We start from the raw sequence: 24,777 nt of genomic DNA on the forward strand, positions 1-24,777 counted from the left end.
AGTAAATCATATTGATCTAAGTCTCACAGCTAGTAATATAGTTGATTTCTAAAAATGAATTCTGGGACTTCCCTGGTGGCACTGTGGTTAAAAATTCACCTGCCAATGCAGGGGACACGGGTTCGAGCCCTGGTCCAGGGAGATCCCACAGGCCGCGGAGCAACTAAGCCCGTGTGCCACAACTACTGAGCCTGCGCTCTAGAGCCCGCAAGCCACAACTACTGAGCCCGTGTGCTGCAACGACTGAAGCCTGAGCACCTAGAGCCTGTGCTCCACAACAAGAGAAGCCACTGCAATGAGAAGCCCGTGCACCACAACAAAGACCCAACGCAGCCAAAAATAAGTAAATTAAAAAAAAAAAAGAATTCTGTAGCACTGTCCTCTGAAAGACCTAGAAACAATGATAAGCCCAATAGCAGTGAGCACCTTAGAGGTCCTTACAGCATTTCTCAACAAAAAACTAGGCTGCCTTAGAGAACTGTCCAATTCCAGGTATGCAGAAGACAGTGTACCAAGGAACTTGGAAGATATTGTCATATTGGGAAAGAAAAGAGTTGTGTCAAAGGTGTTATCAGCCAATATGAGAGCCAATCAAAGGTTAGAAAAACCCTCTCGAGTTAGCTTATAATATGAAAACTAGAGCATAAAAAATAATTTCAGAAGGCAGAAGCCCAGTAAATGTGTTAAAGCTCAGAACTCATCATGATGTCTTTGTACAGATCACTGGTCGTCTCTGGAAGATGCTAGGAAACCATTTTGTTGTTTGGAAAACCTGCAAATAAAGGGGAAACCCAGGCATGTACCCTTCTTTTCCTATATGAACTATACCTCAGGGTAACCAAATAATTGATGAGAAGAAGTTTCCTTTTATAGGAGTAGACCAGCTAACAATTGAAGAAGGAATGACACAATTAGAAGGTCAACATTTTGGCCCTCTAATGAAATAACGGATCCGGGCAGGCACTGATCTTCCACACCCGCTACATACAAACAACAGCTCTTGTGGGTCTGCTGTTAAAAGTGTTCTTGCCAAAATGGAGCCTGAGTGTGACTCAGCCTTAGATAGGACACCAATTTTCAGGAAATAAGGAGACAGAAGATCATGTTAAATGACACTATGGGGATGCAGTTTGCAAAATCTAGACTGTGGGAGCTCGACAGCAAAGATGGCCCAGTTTCTTCATCAAAAAAAAAAAAATGTTGATGGGTAACTGGGGGAACCTATCAGTTAAAAGAGATTTAAGAGACATAATGAGAATGACTGATTCAAATGCATGAACCTAATTTTTAAAACAACCAAACTATTTAGAAATATGAGAAAATTGGAGAAATTTGAGCACTCTGAGTATTTGATGACATTAAGGAATTCTTGCCAGTACTTTAGGCGTAACAGTATTGCGATTGTGTGTGTGCGCACATGCACACAAACGCGTTTTTTCAATCTTGAGTTTTAGTAAGAATTTAAAAATACAAACATTTCATAGAGGACCAGGAATTTCCAAATTACACATGCCCATGTCCTTCACATTCACACACCCTGGTGACGTGTAACCTGGCAGCACAGTAAGTTCTTTTATTTTTACTATCTGTAGAAAACTGGCAAATTTATATTACAAAATTACCAGATGCAATTTTAGACATTTCAACAATGCTTATGAACACTTTTTTTGATGTCCGGGTTTGCTTCACAATAACATGAGATGGGGAAAGTGGGTAGGTGAATAGATGAAAGACAGTTTCAACAAAACGTTGATAACTGTGGAACTTGGTTTGTGGGGACACTGGGGTTCACATACCTTCCCTTATTTTTAACATTTTCCAAAATGCAAAGTTAACAACATAAAAACCACCCAGAGGGCTTCTCTGGTGGCGCAGTGGTTGAGAGTCCGCCTGCCAATGCAGGGGACACGGGTTCGTGCCCCGGTCCGGTAAGACCCCACATGCCGCGCAGAGCGGCTGGGCCCGTGAGCCATGGCCGCTGAGCCTGCGCGTCCGGAGCCTGTGCTCCGCAATGGGAGAGGCCACAACAGTGAGAGGCCCGCGTACCGCAAAAAAAAAAAAGAAAAAAAGGAGATTCGGGCTTTGAAAACACAAGGAATCATATAATTTCTAAGTATTGCTGTGAACCCTCCATTATGCTTGATGCACCCTTTCAGAAAAAAATAGAGGGCAGGAAAAAAGAAAATTCCCAGCCCTTTAAGAGCAGGAAGTTCCTCATTGACACTATGGATAAAATGGACAACTGATGGGAACATGCTGTTAGCACAGGAAACTCACCTAATGCACTGTGGTAACCTAAATCGGAGGGAAGTCCAAAAGGGAGGGGATATCTGTATGTGTACGGCTGATTCATTTTGTTATGCAGTGGAGGCTAACACAACATTGTAAAGCAGTCATACTCCAATAAAAATTAATTTAAAAAAATAAATAGGGACTTCCCTGGTGGCGCAGTGGTTAAGAATCCACCTGCCAACGCAGGTGTCATGGGTTCGAGCCCTGGTCCGGGAAGATCCCACATGCCGCGGAGCAGCTAAGCCCATGCACCACAAGTACTGAGCCTGCGTTCTAGAGCCCACGAGCCACAACTACTGAGCCCACGTGCCTAGAGCCCGTGCTCTGCAACAAGAGAAGCCACCGCAACGAGAAGCCCATGCACCGCAACAAAGAGTAGCCCCTGCTCGCTGCAACTAGAGAAAAGCCCGAGCGCAGCAACGAAGACCCAACACAGCCAAAAATAAATAAGTAAATAAATTTATATTAAAAAAAAAAAGGCTCAGCCATCAGGCTGGATTTGGCACACACACCCACCCAATAACAACAACAACAACAAAGAGCAGCAAGTTCCCTGGGTTCTCTTTCCCTCTTAACCTTGCACTGTTAGAAAATATAAATGACCTTTTGTAAAAGGCAGGTCAGAGCCTCTAGGTTACAACTGATTCCCTCACAGAGTTTCCGAAGTAAGATCACTGTTTCACTGAAGGCTGCAGAAAACTCTGGAGAAATGTCTGGTTTTTCCTTCGAGCAGATTTGGCCTAATGCTTATATCCATCACTGAGTACAAATACTCTTTGAATTCAGAAGGTAGAGAACAAGTGCACTTGAAAAAATCTGAATGAATCCCTACAAAGGGGGAGATGCTGCAGATGAAACCACTTTGACGTGAACGGTCGATGTGACGACAGAAGCATCCTAAGCACTGGGCAACAAGCTCCTCTTTCCAAGAATATTGGCGAGAAAACCCAGGGGTGCTGCGCTAGATTGCTCCGTGTCTGCTGGAAAGGGGTTTGGCCAGCAGCGTCATCTTCTGGGCCCAGGCTCCGTTTGGAACGTGACCGGAGCACCACTGGAGGTGGGAAAAAGTCCCCAGCCTCTATTTACAGCAAGAAACACCATCGCAGAGGGTTGGCAGAAGAAACAGGGAGTCTTACAAGAACATCTCAACAATGCAACACCCTAGGCATCTGAACTGTTTCTTAACAGTTTTAGTAGTTTTTAACAGTTTAGTGCTTTTTAGGAGAACCAGTCCTAGTAGCTGAGACCATGCCCTCATAAATGAGCCAGTAAAGGAATCTAACAGACAGCAATAGTGTATTATAACCATCAGTCTTGCCAAGAACTAAATGATTCTTAAGTTCAACTACTCCTAAAAAGCCCTGCCGTGGACCACAGTGAGTCATCAGCTCCACCCTGGCTGGAGTTTACCTGCTTTTGGGAAAGGGATCCTGAAATACTACTACTAAAAAGAAAAGATAATTATGCAATGTGATAGAGGTGCTAATTATCGCTACAATGTATAAATGTATCAAAGTAACATGTTGTACACCTTAAATTTATATGTTACATGTCAAATATATTTCAATTAAAAAAGAAAGTAAAAAATTTTAAAAAGAATCTAAATGAGAATTAAACAAAGGAAACCCTGTTGCTGAGATTCCATTAAAACATTTTTTTATTACTGTGCAAACCTACTATACAGTACATGGGGACTCAGGAATTGATTTCATTAACACATTTGTGAAAGCTAAGTCTAACTGGACTGATTTTTAAACGAGTCAACGGAAGAGGTTGCACAGAAGGCCCAGCCCTGTCACTGTTACCTTTGGCAGGTGGCTTAGTCCCACTCTAGAGGTGCCTTCAGAGCAGGTTCAGGAAAAACAATAACAAAACACTCAGTCCAAGCACACGACTTGCACACCTGGTGGGGAATTTGGAACTTGAGTTTGCATTTATGGGACATAAAAAGGGAAGTTCCAGGGACTATTAAATCTCATGTTTTCAGAGAGCAACCCAGTGTCTTCCCCTTTAAAGGGACTTAACCTGCTTCTAGTGAGTGCTACCAATACTTGAAATGCTTTATCTCAGTTTGAATAATAGTTGAATAATAGTTTTATTGAATAACAGTTTTATTCTGTTACCTTTTTTAAAAAACTGTAAGTTGCAATAAGAGCACAAAGAATTTCCATGCATCTTTTGTCCTGATTCTTCAAATGTTCACATTTTGCCACACGTGCCCTGACCTTCTCTGGCTCTTGCTTTTTTCCCTGAATCATATGAGAGTAAGTTGCAGACGTGATGTCCTTAAGTGCAGATAGTTAGTGTGTATTTCCCAGAAGCAAGGACAGTCTCTTACATAACCACAGAACAAAGACCAAAACCAGGAAACTATCATCACACAATACCATTATAATCTACAGGCCTTATTCAGACTTGGTCAATTTAGCTTAATAATGATACTGAGCAGGGCCCTGTGGGGCTCCTGGGCACAAAGCCTTTCTGTGTCCCCCATTTCTTTTCTTTTCTTTTTTTTTAAATAGTAGGTTTTTTGTTTTTGTTTTTGGCTGTGTTGGGTCTTCATTGCTGCGCGTGGGCTTTCTCTAGTTGTGGTGAGCGGGGGCCTCTCATTGCAGTGGCTTCTTGTTGCAGAGCACGGGCTCTAGGCACGCGGGCTTCATAGTTGCGGCACGTGGGCTCAGTAGTTGTGGCTCGAGGGCTCTAAAACGCAGGCTCAGTAGTTGTGGCACATGGGCTTAGTTGCTCCACGGCATGTGGGATCTTCCCGGACCAGGGCTCGAACCCGTGTCCCCTGCATTGGCAGGCGGATTCTTAACCACTGCGCCACCAGGGAAGGCCCCCCCCCCCATTTCTTTGATCACAGAAAACAGACTTCTTCCAGCCCCCGTGACCTTCCCTGAGTTCCAATGGGCAGATTCAAGCAGTTGTTAATTAGGGGAGGGAAGGGATGTGAGACCAGGGAGAAACAGTCAAGAGCAGCCTTGGGGCAGGGTCCTGTTTCCCCATCAACAGATAGACACAACAATATCTTTGAGCTATTTTGCAGATACTGAAACCCCCTCCAGGTGGGAGAAGTTAACTGTCTGCTGCCCACAAGCATGTAGACCCCAGACCAGTTGGAACCAGAAGGTTGATGATGCCAACTCCCGATTACCTCACCACCAGCCAATCAGAAGAGTGTCCACGAGCAGACCATGCCCTCTTTGAACAATTACTATAAAACTTCTATCTTCTCCAAGGAGGGGGACACATAGTTTTTCAAGGCAGGAGCCCGCTGTGTCCCCCTTTGCCTGGCAAAGTAATAAAGCTCTCCTTTTCTATTTCACCCAAAACTCTCTCCGAGATTTGATTCAGCACCGGTGCACGCTGAAACTGAGCTTTCGGCATCAAAAACGTCCTTTTAGCAAAAGAAAAGCCTGGCTCCTGTGCTGCACTTGCTGTCGTATTTCTTCAGTCTCCTTTAATCTGGAACAGCTCTCAGTCTTTGTCTTCCACAGGCTTCACAGTTTGGAAGACTACACTTCAGTACACTGTAGAAAGTCCCTCCATTTGGGCTGCTCGGCTGTTTCCTAATGACTCCGTTCAGGTCATGCACTTTTGGCAGAGACTTCATAGAAGCCGTGTGTTTTTCTAGTGCAACATATCAGGAGCTGACGTATAATCATTGTTAACAGGAAAACTGTATCTCGGTATGCCCTTCTCAGTGAAATAAGAAACCATAAGAATTCTAAACTATCATCGGATTCGTAATAACTGTAGTACGATTCTTTGATTACGTATCAATTTCCAGTCGTAGGGAGAGTAGAGACTGGGTCTCATCCACGTTTATGACTTAGCAGTAGTGAAGGGCATGACCTCCAGTTGGCACCCACCATGGGAATGAGAACCGCCCGTCTTTCGTTTTGGTTTCCACTGTCTCCCCCCATCTCCGTTTCTTCCTCAGCTCAGACAGGGTCAGAAAGTCCAGTCCAGGTGCAGCTGCCTCTCAGGATGTGCTGTGTGGCTCCACTGGTGAGCAGTGGCTAAAACGTCCTCACCCACCACTTGACAAGGTCGGATCACTGAAAAATAAACGATTAAAATTTGAGGGACTTCCCTGGTGGTCCAGTGGTTGAGACTTTGCCTTCCAGTGCAGGGGATGAGTGTTCGATCCCTGGTCTGGGAGCTGGAATCCCACATGCCTCGGGACCAAGAGATCAAGGCATAAAACAGAAGCAGTACTGTAATAAATTCAATAAAGACTTTAAAAATGGCCCACATCAAAAAAAAATCTTTAAAATACGATATGCCAAATAGTTATCTCGCTTCTGCTAAACACTGAAGTTGTGTAAAGTGGACTAAAGAACTAGATCACAAACAGTCAAAAACTGTTCTTTTTGCAATTTCAGAAAAACTTAGGATAAAACATCATCAGTTTCAGGATTCTCCATAAACTGGTAATAACATTTAGGCTCTTGCCATAGCCCACGTGCAAGTGGGCGCTGGCACATGACAAAATAAGTAAACGTATCAGCAGTGCAATATTTAACGAGAAAGCGATGATCATGACTGTTTACCAGTGTGAAATAAAATTCATATTTTATGGCAAGACAAGAAAAATTTAAACATAAAAAATTCTTCTCTGCCCTTTGGCCTCCTCTCTCCCCTCACTGAGCATTGTGTATCTGCATTAGGCATCCACCAAGGCTCCCCATCAGCTAGAAATACCTGCTCGACCATAAAGAGTAACATTCTCCCAGCATCAACAAGACAACTCCTTAGAAGATAACGCTCCTTCTGGATCTTGTAAGCGCTCACGCGGCCCACCAGGACTGTGCTTAGACGTGGATTATGTAAACTGTCAATGATATGTCACTGGAAGGGAATTCCCTGGAGATCCAGTGGTTAGGACTCTGCATTTTCACTGCAGGCGCCTGGGTTCGATCCCTGGTCGGGAAGATCCTGCAAGCCGCCGGGTCAGCCAAGTGAAATAAAATAAATAAATAATGTCATTTGATGTACGGCCCGCTTTCTCAAAAAACTTGACTGTGCCTTGACTTCTAATGGGTGGAAGAATTCTCAGAGCTTTCTGAGATGTTCTTCCCAGATTATAAAATAAATAAAATCTTCCATTTCTTTCCTAGATCGACTGATTAATTTTTCATGGACACCAGGTTTTTATTTCTTCATGGATACTCATTTGTTGTTGTGACTTTATATTATTTGCAAATAACTAATATTATAGCCATCATCCCTCACCTTCTGGGGCTTACTGTGCTATCAAGACATCAGCTCTCAGCCTAGCTGTCCATTTTCCAGAGATGACCTGTCTTTTCTCTCCGATTTGTTTTAATGTCTTCTCTTTGTTTCATGTTCGTCAGTTTAAGTATGTCTCTAGGCCTGGGTTTTTGTGGTTTGTTGGACTTCCTGGTCAATGACTGGTGTTTTTCCATCAGCTGGGGAAAATTCCCAGCCATTGTTTCTTTAAATATTGCTTCTTCTTTCTCTCTATTCTCTCCTACTGAAATCCTAAATGCATGTATCTTTGATGTCATCCTATCCTTTCTGTGTCTTAACTTCTTTTTTACACTAGAATAAAATCTGTCTCTCTGAGCTATATTCTAGAAAAATTCTTCAAATGTGTCTTCCAGTTGATTGTTTTTCTCTCCTGGTGTAAGGCTGTCCCTTAAGTTTATTTTTTGTTTAAATGTCAATTATTATACATTTTATTTATGAACATTTTAATTCTTTTTCAAGTAATCTTATTCAACTTACAGTCTCTTGTTACTTGTTCACATTTTTGTGCTGACTATTGAGAAAGGAACATGAGAAAATCCACGCCCTGAAAAAGCTTACCATGTAGTAGGAAAATAGGCAGGTAGAAAAACTAAATCACAGCATCACAGGGGAAACGCAACAGGGAACACGCAACATATAATATAGCCAGCTCATCAAAAGCTTCTCGGAAAAAGTGACAAACTGCAATCAAAACCACGAGTTAATCCATATTTCTACAATGGCGTTCATATGGTATCAGCTGCTGCACAAACTAGATTTTTAAGAGAATTAAATAGAATCAACTCTCAGCTATAGGAGAAGCACATGTCCGCTGACTCTGAAAATCAGCCAGTCGGTGGGAGTCTAGGAAGCTAGCTGTCTCTTAGGCTGAGTCCGACACCCATTTTCTGTGCTGTTAGGTATCATCCGTTTGCCCCCAGATTCATTCTCTAGCCAAGTTTCCTTTTTAGCCTTGTCTTCACCGCCACCCACCCCTGAGAATCGCTGCAGGAGGTAGATGAGGGCCGGACAGCAGTGACATGTCCTTCTGGGGGGCAGGCCCGGGGTGGGGGGCAGCTTCCCTGGGAGCCTCAGCCTTCCCTGCTGGTTCCCTTCCTCCTGTCTATTCTTTTAAAAATCATTACTTCATTTGAAAGTCTTTCCCAAAATTTTAGCTGAATGTGCCTTCTGACTGCTGCCAGGACCCGTCCCCAGCAGTTCTCCCAAACCGGTTTCCACAGAGCATTAGCAAAATAAAAAGGAACGACAGTAAGTTTATGGCAACTTATTAAGATTTTGGAGCCGAAAGGAACTGGAATGGAAAGAAACCCAAAATGGTACCTGTGTACTTCACCTTGGACAGCACGTATTGAAGAGATAACGTGACACCTGTTTCCTTCCACCTGGCTGCTGCCCACACCCAGTTCCAGCCACAGGGGTCAGCGTGGGCCCCACGGTCAGGGCGGCCTGGCCTATTAAAAAGGCTTTGCTGAAACCCTTCAGGGAGCTCGAGGCTTTTCAGGGCAAGAGCCACCTCGTCTCCTTGTATGGCCTTGCAATAAACCTTTCTCTGCTCCGAACTCTGACGTTTCAATTTGTCTGGCCTCAGTGTACATCGGGCACGTGAACTTGCATTAACATCATATGTGGACAGCAAGAACTGGAAGAGATGGTACTGCAATCCGATGATGACCACGAGTCAACAGTTCACACGACCTTCAGAGAACCAGTGCTCTCAGGGTATTTTCAAAATATTTATTTCAAGTGTTTAATCTTGGAAACTTTCCATCCTTATACATCTGTAGCTGTTACCCCACAAGTCTTCCCTGATCCTCCAGATGGAAATGATATCATCTTCTTGAGAAATAAAATATCGCCCGCCATATCAGTAAAGAAAGGATGTCACAGTCATCAGCAATTGCACCCCTCCAACCACGAGTTGGTGAGCCCTGAGGGGACTCAGGAAGGAAACAGAGAACACCTGCCATCTAGCAGCCATCAGACTGCAGCCACTCTGGTGAGCCTTGAGGAAGCTCGGGATGTGAAAACACAGGATACTGGCCCCAGATAGCTGAGGTGCATATCAAAGGAATGCTTTCAGTGAGCCCAGACTCTTGCAACTTCCCATACAGAGAAAAGCTCTAAATTCATTGAGATATGGTTTTCTTTAGTTAACAATAATCTTTTCACGTTCAGGCTACCTGCCCTTTGTTGCAAAACTTTTATATAACCTGGCTCTCCCCTCCCCTCCCTGGAGCAGTTCTCTCAGGGTTACTTGAGATGCTGCCTCCCAGGTCTGAGGTCCTAAGAATATCTGCAGAATTAAACAGAACTCTCAACTTTTAGGTTGTGTAATTTTTTCAGTCAACATTCTAAACCTCAGCGTCACCTTGTCTGTAGAAGCCACACAGATGTTTTTCTTACTCGTTCCTGCACTGCAGCTATTTGGGGGCATGTTCTGCTTCACTTCTGACTGGGTCTCTTAAGGGCAGAGCCTGGGACCTGGATCACTGTTTCCTCAATGGGGGAAGCACACTGCTGCTCTCCTTGTATGAGATCAGAGTGACTTTTAATGAATAAATATCAGCAAATATATATATACACATACACACTTATACAAATATTTTCATACTTAACACTCAAATTGGTACCAAGTGGGATTGAGATTTTAAAATAAATTATTTAGTAAATATTTATAAAGCTAATTTTTATGTTAAGGTAGAGATTTATCATTTTTCAAGCTTGTGGAAATAAGGCCCAGTAAAATAAAAATCAATATGATTTATTTTTCAAAAACTACTTTAGGGCAAGTAATGTTTGTATTTGCTTGTGGCTACTCAGTAGGATTTATAATTAGTAGGACACATAATTGCCAACTTGCTTGCCAAGAACATGAGATTCCTCTAAAGGGAAAGGAATAATGATCTCACTTAAATTTTTTATGGTTTAAAAATATATACTGTTTAAAAGTAGCCTGAATGTACCACCTGAGCTGTACCGCTGTGCAAAGGTAGCATGTCGTCATGTTGGCGAAACGTGTGAAACAGAGAAAGGCATAAAGCAAGCAGACAGACTTTGCTGTATGGCAGCTATTGGCACAACATTGTAAATCGACTATACTTCAATAAGGAAAAAAAAAGAAAATCTATTCCATGTAATTTAAAACAAAATAATTAGCACATTAAAAAAAACGCAGACAGCTTTGGGGAGAAAAGGATGAGTTTAGCATAAATTATTAGAACACAAACGTGGACATAAGTGAGGGAAGCGTACACGTGTAAACTGATGTGGCCACATTCGGGAAAATAGGAAACACCCTTTTTTAATGGTTAGTGATTAGCTGCCTGTGACAGAAACCAGGAGACGGGACCCCTGCCGTCCCCCGGGCCTCGTGAGTGTTAGGGGGCGACCGCAGGCCGTGCTTTGAGGACCCTCCCAGAAAACCGCCAAACAGAGGGCCAGGGGGCCGCCCCCGTCTTCACCACCCGGAAGACGGAGAAGCAGGAAGTCAGGCCCCGCCGCCGCCGCACCAGGACCAGCGCTTCACATCACACAGCCGCCCGCGAACAGCAGCACAGCACGAGGCCCCAAACAAAAGCGCGCATCGACATCAACAGGAGAAGAGAGAAACTGTTACAGTCACGCAACTACACAGCAAGGAGAGTAAACAATTACCACCATAAGCGAGAACATGGACGAATCTTACAAATACTGTTGAGCAGAAAAATCAGACACAAGGAGTACAAAACAGTCAAAATGAATCTTTGCCATCAGAGTCACAGGCCAGGAGAGGGTCGCCCTTGTAAGGAGGGCAGGGACTGGAAGGGGCGTGAGAGGGTTTTCTAGGGCTGGTATCGCCTTGTGTCTCATTCTGGGTGACCCGTTACACAGCTGCTGTGATGAGTTTATTGAAAAGTCATCAGTGTATACATAGAATTGAGTGCTTTCTGTATGCATTTTCTTCACTTCCATACAGAAGTCTGGGTTTTTGCCTCGGCTGTGGATCCAGGCCCGCACTGCCCCAGCCGCGTCCACACCAGGGATGGGTGCCTCCACACGGCTCTAGCATCCCAAGGCTAAGGACCACACCAAGACTCTGCTCCCGGAGGAACCCCACGGCCAGCCTGCCTGTGGGTGACACAGCACTGTAGCCCACACCTCACTTTGATCTCTCTAACCTGAGAGCAGCAGTTTGGAAGCCAGTCTAAGTAAAATTCCCAGATTTGCGGGTCTGACAGGCATAGCTGTGAGTGGGAGAGACGTGAGGCTTGGACGGGGCTGCAATGGAGTTGTGTGACTGCCTGCAGACCAGCCCACTCCCCTTCTGCTCCCTGGTGCTCCTGCCGTGGCCTCTTCCGCGCAATCTCGCCGCGTCTCAGGGACAGTCATGCTTTATCACTTAGATTTTTATCGTGAATGAGTTCAGAGAAGCAGCACAGTGAGGGAGAACGGAAGTGCCGTGACACAGAAGACCAAAGAATGCCTGTCTTGTTCTTTTTTCCCTTGTGCAATATTCCAAACATATAGAAAAATATAGTAAATGTCTACCCATCACCCAGCTTTATCATATTTAAACATCTTGCTATGTTTGATTCAGATTTTTTTAAAGAAACAAAACTCCATAGATACAGTTAAGTTTCTCCACTTCGTTCTCCTTTTCCCCAGAGGTAAAGATCAGATTAAATGTGGTATACATTACCCTATGCCTTTTAATGATTTTAGAAAAGGAAGAAAACAGCCTGATTTGGTGAGAAAAGAGGGAAAAAGAACTCCTGCTTTAATTCCACTTGTTATGTGGTCAGTACTTTATTTAGTATTTTAAACCATCCTCACGATATATCATTTGAATCTCAAAACCACTAAGTGTGATGCGCTGTACATACAGCATTTATCACCTCCAATTTATAGATGAACTACTGAAACTCAAAATACATAGCTGCCTAGGTTTAAATGGCAAGTATGGCAGATCAATTTTCCAGTTATAAAGAAATAGTGGTCGCTTTCAAGGACAAAGTAATCTAGGTTTTTCATGAGTCAATTATATCTAAGTAAGTATTTTAAAATACTAAAAGCAATACTAATTGAGGGTGAGATCAACATGAATTGATGAAAAATCTGAATTATAAGATGTGACAAGTGCAATTCATTTCTATTTAGCAAACTCAAACTAGGCTGACAAACGTCTGCTTCAACATAGGTCCTGGGGTTAGCGAACCCGTAGCGCGACCTGCAGCTAAGTTTCTGGGGCAGGAGAACAAGCATCCATATCACACGAGTTTCTAATTAAAATGACCTCAAGGTCTAGCCTGGCACTAGTGGCAGAATTAGCCTCGAATGAAAGGCACATGGTGGTGGTTTAAAGTCCCCCTCGCCCCCAGCAACATTTCGCTTAAATACGCCTCTATTATGTTCACTTGCTCCACAGTTAGTTAAGGGATTAATTGCAACACAGCCCACACCTGAATAAACAGATACCTGTGTTCAAGCAAGAGACGGCAGGAAGTGCGTGGAACCCGCCGCAAGCAGAAGGGTCAGAGTCTATTATCCCCGCCAGGGAGGAAGGAGGAGCTGACCTCCAGGAACATAGGGGAGGTTCCCGCAAAACAGTTTTGTATGATGGGCTGAACCATGGCGTTGTTTTCATCTTAGCCTCAGACCACATCCAGGCCCCCATGGTCTCCTTTGAACACTTTGATGCAAACAGCTGCCACAGCAGGGGATGCAGAGCTTCCCTCCTGGAGCCTGCAGATTGACAGGGGATGCCGAGCCCTGATGGTGCACAGAAAGGCGACCATCATATTTCTGTAGACTTAAACGGGCACAAAGATGACGCAGGAGAAGATGGCCATCCAGTGCTCCCCACCGCAGGCTCTCCTGGGTCCTCTCTCCCTTCTTTCCTCTCCCCACCCCAACCTTACCAATCTTGCTGTGGAGTTTTTTCAGGACGCTAAATTTGTTTGAAGGTGGTTTTCCAGCTTTTTGATCAAGGAATGCACGGTTTTCTAGTGGCGATTAAGGTTTAACGTGTTACCTCTCCTGGAAAGAACTTTGCCAGGAACAGGCATTGGGCAAGGCCTTGGGGAAGATAACCAGGGTGGGATGGCTTTTAAACGGACAACATGGCCTCACACAGACCCCAGACTCACCTCCTAGCAGCTCTCCACCAGCGCCACTCAGCACAGGTCTGAGGAAAAGCAGCTCCAGATGCACCCTTCTTGGAGATCCGAAAGCTGTGGGCAAAGTATAGATGGCGGGAGGGCCAGGCGACCAGAAGAGCCGTTCATTCCTCAGTCTTTAAACAGCTCCTGAGAGGAAGCACGTTCAGGGTGGCTGGGCGAGACGAAGACACCTGCTTTTGGGAACAGACAGGGTCCAGAAAACCAGGGCCCCGGGAGCGGGAGGCGCGCAGCGGCAAACTGTCAACTGGTCAGGGTTGGGGACGGAGGCAGGGAATGGGCAGCGGCAGGAAGCGACCCCGCTGCCTGCGCATCTCGGAGAAGGGTGCCGGGCCTGGAGAGGGCCTGCTGTGGGCAGCGAAGGGCTGGAAGTGAGACAGGAGACCGGAAGCCGGCGCGGGCGGCGGTGGCGGAAGCCCTGGGGCGGGCGTGCGCACGCCTCCCGGGGCAAGGGCGCCCCGGGGCGGGAAGCCCAATACCAGCTTTTTCTCACTTCTTCAATGTCTGCATTCCATATAACCCAGCAGAAACTGGGTAAATCATTTTAAATCAAGGAGAGAGGCCTGCCTGAATTAAAGAAAAGTCCAATACCCAGAAGTATAGAAGGAACCGTTAGCTGGAGTTACACGGAGATGCAAATGGCAGAGAAATGAGTACTCTTTACTTTCCGCCCTTTCTTCTTCTAACTGTCCATGAACATACACTTTTTAAAATATAAAAATAGTAAATAAATTAAAACAAGGCATTTTTATTCATTTGAAGTTCATGCATAGTTAATTGGGTATCAAAGTTGTAGCGAGTAACATTTTTTAAGAGTAGTTTGCAAGCAATGAGCAAATATCCTTAAAGATTCTGTCCTTGGGACTTCCCTGGTGGCGCAGTGGTTAAGAATCCGCCTGCCAACGCAGGGGGCACCCGTTCGAGCCCTGGTCCGGGAAGATCCCACAGGCCGTGGAGCAACTAAGCCCGTGCGCCACAACTACAGAGCCTGCACTCTAGAGCCCTCAAGCCACAACTACTGAAGCCTGCGCTCTAGAGCCCGTGCTCTGCAACATGAGAAGCCACCGCAATAAGAAGCCCGCGCACAGCCAGGAAGAGTAGCCCCAGCTCGCCGCCAGCGTGCAGCAACAAAGACCCAAGGCAGCCAAAAACCTAAATTAATTAATTAAATAAATCTATTTTAAAAAAGAGAGAAAATTAACTTCAAAAAAAAAAGATTATGTTCTTAAAGACATTCAACCATCACCCTTTGTAGCAGAGCAAAGGCAAGCGTCTGCCTATTCCAAAATGAGATTTCAAAATTCGGAATTAGTGGGTTACAAATTTAGAAATTTATGGTAAGGAAAGTGGTTGCCGTGTTGGTGGTTCTCCTCCAGGTCTACCTATAATCCCAGGATTATGCAGAATGGGCCCTTCCACTAGAGCTCAAGTGCTCAGACAAGTCGGTGGAGGTTGGAGAGGAAAGAGAGAAACGTAACCACACACCGCACGTTTTAGCAACTCCACCACTGGGAGCTAAGGAGATGTTCTTTCCCACCACAGATGAATTTTACCCTAGGTGAGATGGAAAGGACCAAACACCCAAAAGTCCAGTTCTATTCTTTTCCTGTGCGGAGACAATATTAAATGTGCAAGTCCAATCTGTCTCGCCCATTCGTGCTTGTCTGCGGTTTGTCTGGTCTCTTCTTCCACAAGGACAGTGCGTTCTCTGCATCACAGGGTGGTAGCATTGCCTTCTGTGCTCCCAGAGAAGTGGCACAGCTCGTGGTCCCCGTGCGGCCTGGCACCCAGCTGCCTGAGTTCAAGGCCAGGCTCTGCTGCCAACTCGCTTTGTGAACTTGGGCAAACAGCCAGTTTCTGCCATGGACTCCTCATCACGAAACGTAGATGCTAGATTTGGGGCGGGGGGAGGTGGGAGAATTAAACAGCTTACTTTTCATAAAGTGCTTAAAACCTTGCCTGGCGTACACAGCCTGCCTCCTGGGAGAACTGACGGTGTTTACAGCCAAAGAACACCCTTGGCCAGCTTTCAATCCCCGCGGTGCTGACTCAGCCTGCAGCAGGGCATGAAACTGCTGACTGCAACTAAGTAACTGCCTGGTGAATGCAAGCTCGTCATGGACTGAAGGTTTGTGTCCCCCAGAATTCGTGCTGAGACCCAAACCCCAAGCTGATGGTGTGAGAAAGTGGGGCCTTTTGGAGGGCTTCATCTAATGACGGGATTAGTGCCCTTACCAGAGACCCTCTGACGCGACAGCGGGAGGACACAGGGAACAGCCGGCCATCTGTGAACCAGGAAGCGGGCCTTCACTGGACACCAAATTTGCCGGGGCCTTGATCTTGTGCCCCCGGCTTCCATGACTGTGAAAAACAAGCTCAACTGGTAACTGTTGTTTACAAGCCACCTAGTCTACGGGATTCTGTTTCAGCAGGCCGAACGGATGAAGACAAAACTTGAAGATCACATTCGTCAATATTGGAAACTTCTGGACAAATGTCAAGGATTCTCAATTATCTTTCTAGAGTATTTAGCTCAAAGTTTCTTAGAGACCCAGAAGAATATTCTAACAGGTGCTTCCAGGTTCTTTGATCAGAGCGGCGTAAAGTTTGGTTTACAAAAAAACAACAAACTTGTACGATCCTACTTTACTATTAAACTTCATTCTAAGTCAGCCAAATTTGGGCTGAAACTTTGGTCAGAGTGGAAGGCCTAGAGCAATGTTTCTCAATACTGCATCAGTCACAGGGGTGCTTTAAAACGATCTGTTTTAGCTTTTCAGGTCCTCATGCAACCCCTGACCAAATATTTCCAAAGGCTGAGTGTTCTACCTTATGCGACAGTCCACGGCATGTTCAAAATGATTATTAGAAAGTTCTCTCAGCTGAAATAAACTTCATCTCCCTATTCTCTTGCTTTTTATGGTTTCACAGAATAAGTAGTCATTTGTATGCATGATAATACTTAGAATATTTAAAGCCAGTTAAAGCAGATTCTCCTAGGGATTATGTACTTGAATAAACTTGTAAGGTAAAACTCCTTATAATCAAATTTACTGTTGAAAATCTCTTAAGTTGCTTACAAAGTAAAATCCTAATAAAGCCGATTTTACCTCCAGGATTGGAATAGGTTGTTCCTTGGGCTGGGCTGCAGATGCAGGGGTTGGCTGGCAGTAGAGCCACATTGTAGGAAAAATTCTTACCTTTATTCAGTTGGAATGAACGCATATTGTTGAAATTATCATTGTGATGCAACATTATGAAACATTTCCTTAGTGTTTTCCATTAAAACAAAACACTTATTGTGTACCTTCGACATGCCAGGCATTGTGCCGGTGGGGACACTTGTCATTCATTCCCCGATAAATATGGAAGAGCAGACACTTTATTAGCTGAATGGGGAAGTCACTTCCTGAGACAAAACTGACATTTGAAGAGAAGATGGAGGAGAAAAAAGTTTGGTAACATGAAAGCAGTATACTTCAGAAAAAAGAAATCTGATAGTGTTGCGAACAACTCTGCTGCTATATCTTGAAAAACAGGTTCAGGAAGGGTCACCTTCCAGCCCTCTAATAGTAACTATTTGACTCATCATTGAAGGGACACTGGTTTGCAGCAAATTCCCAAGTACTTTTAGGATTAATTTACAAGAAACTCTAAATAATACCATGTATTTAGCAAAACAAAAAATACTTTCACTAGGAAAAATTAAAGATATCTTCATGGGGGCTCCTCAATGAATCCTTCTAAGATAAGTACTTCTAAGGAAAGAAGTCATTCTAGAAATGGAAACTAGACTTATCTTGTTTTATAAGCTGTCCTAAATTAACAGCAACAACAAAAAGCCCCAGCAGCAATCATAGCAGGATCTTCCTAAGAGGGACCAATGGCGGACAGTTACAGCAAAGATTCACAAGTCCCTCTGCCACCTGCTGAACTTGGTTAAAACAAAGATCAAAGGCAATGAGGAAATAAATTCATTAATGTCCAATGTTTGATAGATATTAAAGGAAATGGAAAAAGGCATTCCCATCTTCCTTAAGCTCCAGGCTGGGAAGGGAGGGTTTATGGTAGCTGGTGTGTGCTTGAGCCATGGGTTTTTAAAATTATTTTAAATTAATTTTTATTGGAGTACAGTTGATTTAGAATGTTGTGTTAGTTTCTGCTTTACAGCAAAGTAAATCAGTTACACTCATATATACATCCATTCTTTTTTAGATTCTTTTCCCATATAGGTCATTACAGAGTACTGAATAGAGTTCCCTGTGCTATACAGTAGGTTCTTATTAGTTATCTATTTTATATATAGTAGTGTGTATATGTCAATCCCAATCTCCCAATTTATCCCCCTCCTTTCCCCTTTGGTAACCATGTTTGTTTCCTACATCTGTGACTCTATTTCTGTTTTGTAAATAAGTTCATTTGTACCCCTCTTTTTAGATTCCACATACAAGGGATATCATATATTTGTCTTTCTCTGTCTGACTTACTTCATTCGGTATGACAATCTCTAGGTCCATCTATGTTGCTGCAAGTGGCACTATTTCATTCTTCTTTACGGCTGAGTAATATTCCATTGTATATATGTACCACATCTTTAACCATTCCTCTGTTGATGGACATTTTGGTTGCCTCCATGTCCTGGCTATTGTAAATAGTGCTGCAATGAACATTGGGGTGTGTGTATCTTTTCAAATTACACTTTTCTCCAGATATACGCCCAGGAGTGGGATTGCTGGGTCATATGGTAATTCTATTTTTAGTTTTTTAAGGAACCTCCATACTGTTCTCCATAGTGGCTGCACCAATTTACCTTCCCACCAACAGTGTAAGAGGGTTCCCTTTGCTCCACACCCTCTCCAGCATGTATTTGTTTGTAGATTTTTTGATGATGGCCATTCTTCCTGGTGTGAGGTGATATCTCATTGTAGTTTTGATTTGCATTTCTCTAATACTTCGTGATGTTGAGCATCTTTTCATATGCTTTTTGGCCAACTATATGTCTTCTTTGGAGAAATGTCTATTTAGATCTTCCACCTATTTTTTGATTTGTTTGCATGTTTTGGAGATTAATCCCTTGTCGGTCCTTTCATTTGAATTTTTTTTTTTTTAAGGTAGTGGTAGAGGTACTACCCTCTCCCCAAGCTGATTCCTCCACTACTGGTGCCCAGCTGCAGCACCTTTGCCAAAATTTGGCAATTCAAAGTGCAGAAAAGATAATGTTGTGGAAAAGCATCAAGTCTTGAGATCTTACTGTCATTGACTTTGTGACCCTGAACAGCAACAACCTTCATTCCCTTATCTGTAAATTAAGGATATATGGCCAGTGATTTAAGGGATAGAAAAAGGATCAAATAGATGCAAACTCCAAAAAGCATTGTGTGAAATGTAAAACCCCAGACAGGTAAAAATATAAAGAACTATAGCGATTTAGACAATTCAGAGGAAAAATCTAGTGTGAACGTTTTATTTTGACAAAACAAACTTTACAAATTTTACATTCTAAACTCCCAAAGTTTCACTTATTTGAAAAGTAAGAGACAAGGCATCCTGGACTCCAAGATTTCAGGCATGAATAGACTAGTGCCATATTTTCAAGTTTTATAAGCTAGCTGTACTTTATACACCATAAAAGTGAAGAGAGCTGTGACAAATTCACTAGTGTCCAGTGCACCTGGAAGAAACACACCGACACACCTGGAATTTCTAACCACAGTCTCACATCAACAACCTCTGAGTAACTGACGTGCATATTTCCATTAATGGTAGGCACAACTCCACAAACATCAAATTACACAAATCACTTGCTTTTTATAATCTCGATTTGGAAATTGAAAAAATAAGAGGCACAGAGTTAAGCAGCTGCAAATGCTGCACTTACTGCACACAAGTACATCATGACAAGGAATGCTGAAAGTTCCCCCAGGAATGATTTTTGAAATTTTAAAGTATATTTTATCTGAAAAGTTGAATTCTTTAATGTGAAAAGCAAGTTAAGTATTGACTCCATCCCTAAAGATCTAGCAAGTTACAGATTCTGTGCAATTAGGCACTAACATACACATTTGAGAGATTAACACTGTTCAGTGGAACATGGAGGTGGTTCCGCAGTGTTTTTATGGTTCACTTTGGCTTCACACGTCCTTGAAACCTTAGACTCAGTGAGAAGTTACAACTTATCCCACACTAGATACAGGCAATGTGGTTATGATCCGGAACAGATGACTGCTTTTCACCTTCAAGGAACCTAATTTTGATTTACACAAAATTAGATTTTCACCCACATGTATGGATAAAAGTGCTTCTCAAATGTACATATCCCACTTCCATAATCCTAAAACAAAAGTAAAGGCACACAAATGGACAATGGTTTATATATTTTATGTGAATGTTTTTCGTTAGTCTTTAAACAAAATCAATTGCTGTCTAGAGAGGTGTGACCAACTTGTTACAAATTTCTACAACTTTGGAAATTAAAGATCTAAGAACTCTCTAAACACTGCAGTTCTGTGCAATTCAGGTATTGGTTCATTCACTCTGCAATCTGTTAACTCACTCTGTCATCACTATAGGCTGCAATACTTATATTGCAGCAACTATGAGACCAAAAAGGCCAAGGGAGAAGGACGTTTTGGAATTAGTCTCCCACAAGTCGTTTTGAATCTTGTTACAAGTGAATTTAATATGCCTGTGAGCTAAATTGAACAATAATTATAAAGACATTCACCCTAACATATTTGAACGAAATATAATTAAGAACCACAGTTAAACGAGTCTTTAATTTTAATGACCGATATTTTTTCACTTATATGTGAAGGGATTCAATAACCAGCAGCATTTAAATATAGAAATAGTCCCACCTATTTTCTTTTCCCTTTTATAAAGTGCTATTTTTAACTGGGTAGATTTACTAGCCAGCTTTCCAATAACTTCATTCCATGTCTCTAATAGATTCAAGGAAACACTGGAAAACTGAAAAGATTGAGTATTTTAAACATTTGCAAAACACTGCTACAAAGTATTGAGACTATGAATGTATTTCATTAGTAAAATAAAAAGTGTACCTTGGGCTTCCCTGGTGGCGCAGTGGTTGAGAGTCCGCCTGCCGATGCAGGGGACACGGGTTCGTGCCCCAGTCCGCGAAGATCCCACATGCCGCGGAGCAGCTGGGCCCGTGAGCCGTGGCCGCTGAGCCTGCGCTCCGCAACGGGAGAGGCCACAGGAGCGAGAGGCCCGCGTTCCGCAAAAAAAAAAAAAAAGTGTACCTTATGTGAGAATATTAAGTTGATTTAATAATTACTTCACAGAAGCATCAGTTCATTAACATTTATGTCAATTTTTGTTAATAATCTAAACCAGAAACAGTTTCTGTAGGCAATTCAACTCTAAGCACTGTCAAATAGGGTCATGCCAAGTAGAACCAACGGTTAAATTACCCCCAGAATAAAAACTCAGACAAATTCAGACTTTTGGAAAAGCAAAACAAGTTAGTGAGAATCAGAACCAGAGGTAACATTTACTTAAAAGTACCATAGGTTGCTAAAAAGTGTTTTCTTTAAATAAAAATTTATGTAGTTATTAATAATGTACCTTAATACTAAGTGCAGTGGTATTAGAGATAATTAAGAGGAAACCACACAACAGATTAACTCAAAAGTGAATGTTGCCTATTTCTTTAGTTCAGTGACCAAAGCTGAAATTGCTTTTGAAAAGAGGTGAACACTACTTACAAGTAGGGTACCAAGAGATTTCCAATTGCATTCACATTATTCTCTAATTAGTATTTGTGCATTTCAACTCTGACCTCACCTTCAGTAGCATCTTAAAATCAAATGCAATTAGTAAAAACACAGGGTAGTATGTCGGTTTGTTCACACTTACAAACACTACCAGCTTCATTACAATTTGCATTTCCTGTTGCTCTTGGAAGAGTCGCCACTATTAAAAACAGATACGAATGTGCAATGCTCCTTACTCTGCATGGTAGCCGGCAATGTTTCAATCAAAGGGACCCTCAGTCATCAACTCTGCACCTGATTTTGATACACTTTCAGTCCTTAGAAACAGGGACTCCAGCGCAGAAGGGTGGCAGGGGGAAAAGAGGCCTAGGTCAAGGTTTGAGGAATCGCTTGGAAATCCACTGCAGCCATACTGCTAAGGAGAATTCCTCCCCATCCTTTCCAACCCCCCGAAGTAAGAATGCAGCATTTAGCTTAAGTCTTTTCTGGTCTCACTTCCTTGTCTACACCTAGTACCCTATTCCTAAGACGACAAACAAGTCTTAGAACGTTCTAAAATCATTTTTACCCAAATACATTGGACTTGGGTCTCAGTTTGAATGAGGATGAGTGGCCTTTAAAAGACCGGTCTTCCTCTTCGTCCTCCCCCTCCTCCAGGGGCTGCTCCAGGTCTCTGAAAGAGGGCGTGGTGTGGATGATCTGGGTTCGGAAGCGGATTTTGTTGAGTCTGGGTTTCATCCGCCCACTAGAGCTGCCCGAGGCTTTGCGACCCGGCTCCTTCGCTTTGCCCGCAGCCAATCCCTCGGCCAGGTGATGGTGATGGTGGTGGTGGTCCCCGCCGTCCTCCAGAGCGTGCGAGAGTCTGCCGGAGATGAGGGTCGAGGGCAGCACCCTCGAGAGCCTCCAGCGCCCTCCCCCGCTGCCCGCCGTGCTCTCGGCTTCGTCCTCGTCCAGGGCGCCCACCAGGGTCCGGATCTCCTCGGCGGTGCTCGGGCTCAGGTACTGCGAAGGCTTCTTGCCGCTGTAGTCGCGCACGTCCACGTCCGCGTCGTAGGCCCCGACCAGCAGCTTCACCACCTCCACGTGCCCGTGCATGGCCGCCAGGTGCAGTGCGGTGTAGCCGCCGCTTGTGCGCGCGTTGATGTTCACCGGCAGCCGGTGCTGGCCCGCGAAGCGCACCAGCAGGGCCAGCAGCTCCTGCCGGCCGTGCTTGGCCGCCCAGTGCAGGCAGGTGAAGCCGGTGATGAAGTCGCGCTTGGCCAGCAGGCCGGGCTCGCAGGCCAGCAGCCCCTCTAGGCTGTCCCAGCGGCCGTCGGCGGCCGACAGCATCCACGCGTGCTCCAGCGGGTCCAGCGTCAGCGCGCCCGCGCCCTCCTCCTCTGCCGCCGCGCCGTCCGCGCCCCCGGGGCCGCGCCGCAGCTGCGGGGAGCTGCCCGCCGCCTCCCGGGGCGCGGGGCGGCCGGGCCGCGGCGCATCGCCAGGCACCTCGGGCCGCGCGCCCTCTTCCGCGGGGCCGCCGCGGGGCCGCCTCCCCGGGGGCGCGCTCGGGGCTTCGTCCGCGGGGTCGCAGGGGTCGGCGGGGTCTGCCGCCGAGTGCCCCGGCTCCCTGAGGCGGCCGCTGGCGCGCTGCTCGGGCGTCCCGCCCAGGGCGCCGCCGACGGGCTGCTCCAGCTCGGCCTGGTCCCGGGCCCCGCACTCCACTGGACCCTCCATCCGTGGCCGCGCACCTGGCCGCCTCCGCACCGACGCGGCCGGCCCCTCCTCAGGCCCCTCGGGCGCCGCAGCGGCCTGACTAGCCGCCACCGCCCCCCGGCCGCGCCCGCGGACACGCCCCCGCCGGACGGACACGCCCACTTCCGGCCTTCTCACTGGCCGCCTTATAGCTCCCGCGGGCCCCGCTCCTGTCCGACCCGCCCCCTTTCAGTCCCCGCGCAGGCCGCAATCAGTGCTCTCCCCGGAGAACACGCCCTGGCTCCACCCACTTCCGGCCCGTGAGCGGTCCGCAATGGCCGCTCCTGCCAGGGGACACGCCCAGACCCTGCCCACTTCCGGCGCCAGCTCCGGCCGCAATCTGTGCTTCAGCCCCGCCCCGGCGGTCGGAAAAGCAGTGTTCGCTTTTCCGCGCGTCTTTCTCCTAGCGTCCCGAGTGTGCTCCATTCCCTCCCCGGCACTAACTGGTGGTTCTCTAAAAGGTCCGGGCACTCCTGTGACAGGCCCGCTTCGCGCGCGCGGCATCTGGGCGCGGTGGAGACGCGCAGCCCGCCCCGCCACCCAGCTCACTGAGGCCGCTGGACCCTTCCTCTCATTTCCCCTCCCCTCCCTCTTGGACCCCTGCCCGCCGCGCCATCCGCCCGGACCCTACGTCACTGAGGCCACGGGACCCCTCCCCTCAGCTCCCCTCCTTTCCCGACCGGACCCCGCCCCGCGCCATCCCGCCCGGCCCTCTACGTCACTGAGGGCGCCGGACCCCTCTCCGCCGCTCCTCCCTTTCTCCCTCCCGTCCGCCCCCTCCTGTCCCGTCCCGCCCCCAGCGCCCCTCAGCCGCCGGACGCGCCATTCGGCCGGCTGCAGCCGCATCGCTGGCCCTCCGCCCGCCCAGCCCCGCTCGTACCATGTCTTCCGAGGTGGCGCGGCACCTGGTGAGTCCCCCGCCCCCCCTCCCCGGGACCCCCGCCTTCCTGCCACGGCCCCTCCCGGCGGCCGAGGCTTCGCGGGGCTTCCCGTCTACCCTGAAGTTGAGTCTGAAGCGGGGGCGGTTTCTGTAACGGTCCCGAACGCGCGAGAGCGGGCCGGTGGCGGGCTGGCCCACTGACTCGGCCTCCCAGGCTTATAGAAGCCCCCCATTTTACCCAGTATCGACCTCCTTGGGATTGGAGCCTTTTTCTCCCGCCTTGGCGCCCTTTTCTGTTAAAATAACTGATGTGGCTGATTTGTTCGGTGTTCTCTACCTTTCAAGTCCCTTTTATGCACTGATCTCATTTCAGAGTAAGCCGTGGGATGGTCACAGTTGTGTCCTCGGCCATTCCAAGCTGTTCCTTGCCCTTTTCACTCTCATTCTCTTGTGAGTGCCGTGGAGTTTTCCAGACGCTATAAGTTGTGGAAGGACCACTTGCCTTTTGAAAATTTTGTTTTAATCTCTGATACTACAAATATCAGTGGTCGTAATCCTTGTAAACTCAAACTCTTCGGGGGGGCCACAACAGCGAGAGGCCCGCGTACCGCAAAAAAATAAAAAATAAATAAAAAATAAGGGAATCAAAAAAAAAACTCTTCGGGGGCCTGAGACCAAAAAGTTTGAAAAGTGCTGGTCTAAGCAG

General features: G+C 45.9%; 2 protein-coding genes across 2 annotated transcripts in view; one reads left to right on the top strand and one right to left on the bottom strand.

Moving 5' to 3' along the window:
• The first annotated feature begins 22,148 nt into the window (after positions 1 to 22,148).
• The window catches only part of SEPTIN10 (septin 10), a 54,222-nt gene continuing 51,593 nt past the window's right edge, over positions 22,149 to 24,777 (top strand). Inside the window, exon 1 of the mRNA XM_060027182.1 lies at positions 22,149 to 22,459. Within this exon, the coding sequence (XP_059883165.1) occupies positions 22,274 to 22,459 (186 nt within the window). The 5' untranslated portion in view covers positions 22,149 to 22,273. The remainder of the gene's footprint in view (positions 22,460 to 24,777) is intronic.
• Positions 22,495 to 23,241, bottom strand: SOWAHC (sosondowah ankyrin repeat domain family member C). The gene is given in 2 exon segments (XM_069541257.1): positions 22,495 to 22,671; positions 22,673 to 23,241. Coding segments are annotated over 2 exon segments (567 nt in total). The 5' UTR covers positions 23,174 to 23,241; the 3' UTR covers positions 22,495 to 22,605.

This window comes from Delphinus delphis, chromosome 12, assembly GCF_949987515.2.
Source record: "Delphinus delphis chromosome 12, mDelDel1.2, whole genome shotgun sequence".
In the NCBI taxonomy this organism is placed as follows: domain Eukaryota; kingdom Metazoa; phylum Chordata; class Mammalia; order Artiodactyla; family Delphinidae; genus Delphinus; species Delphinus delphis.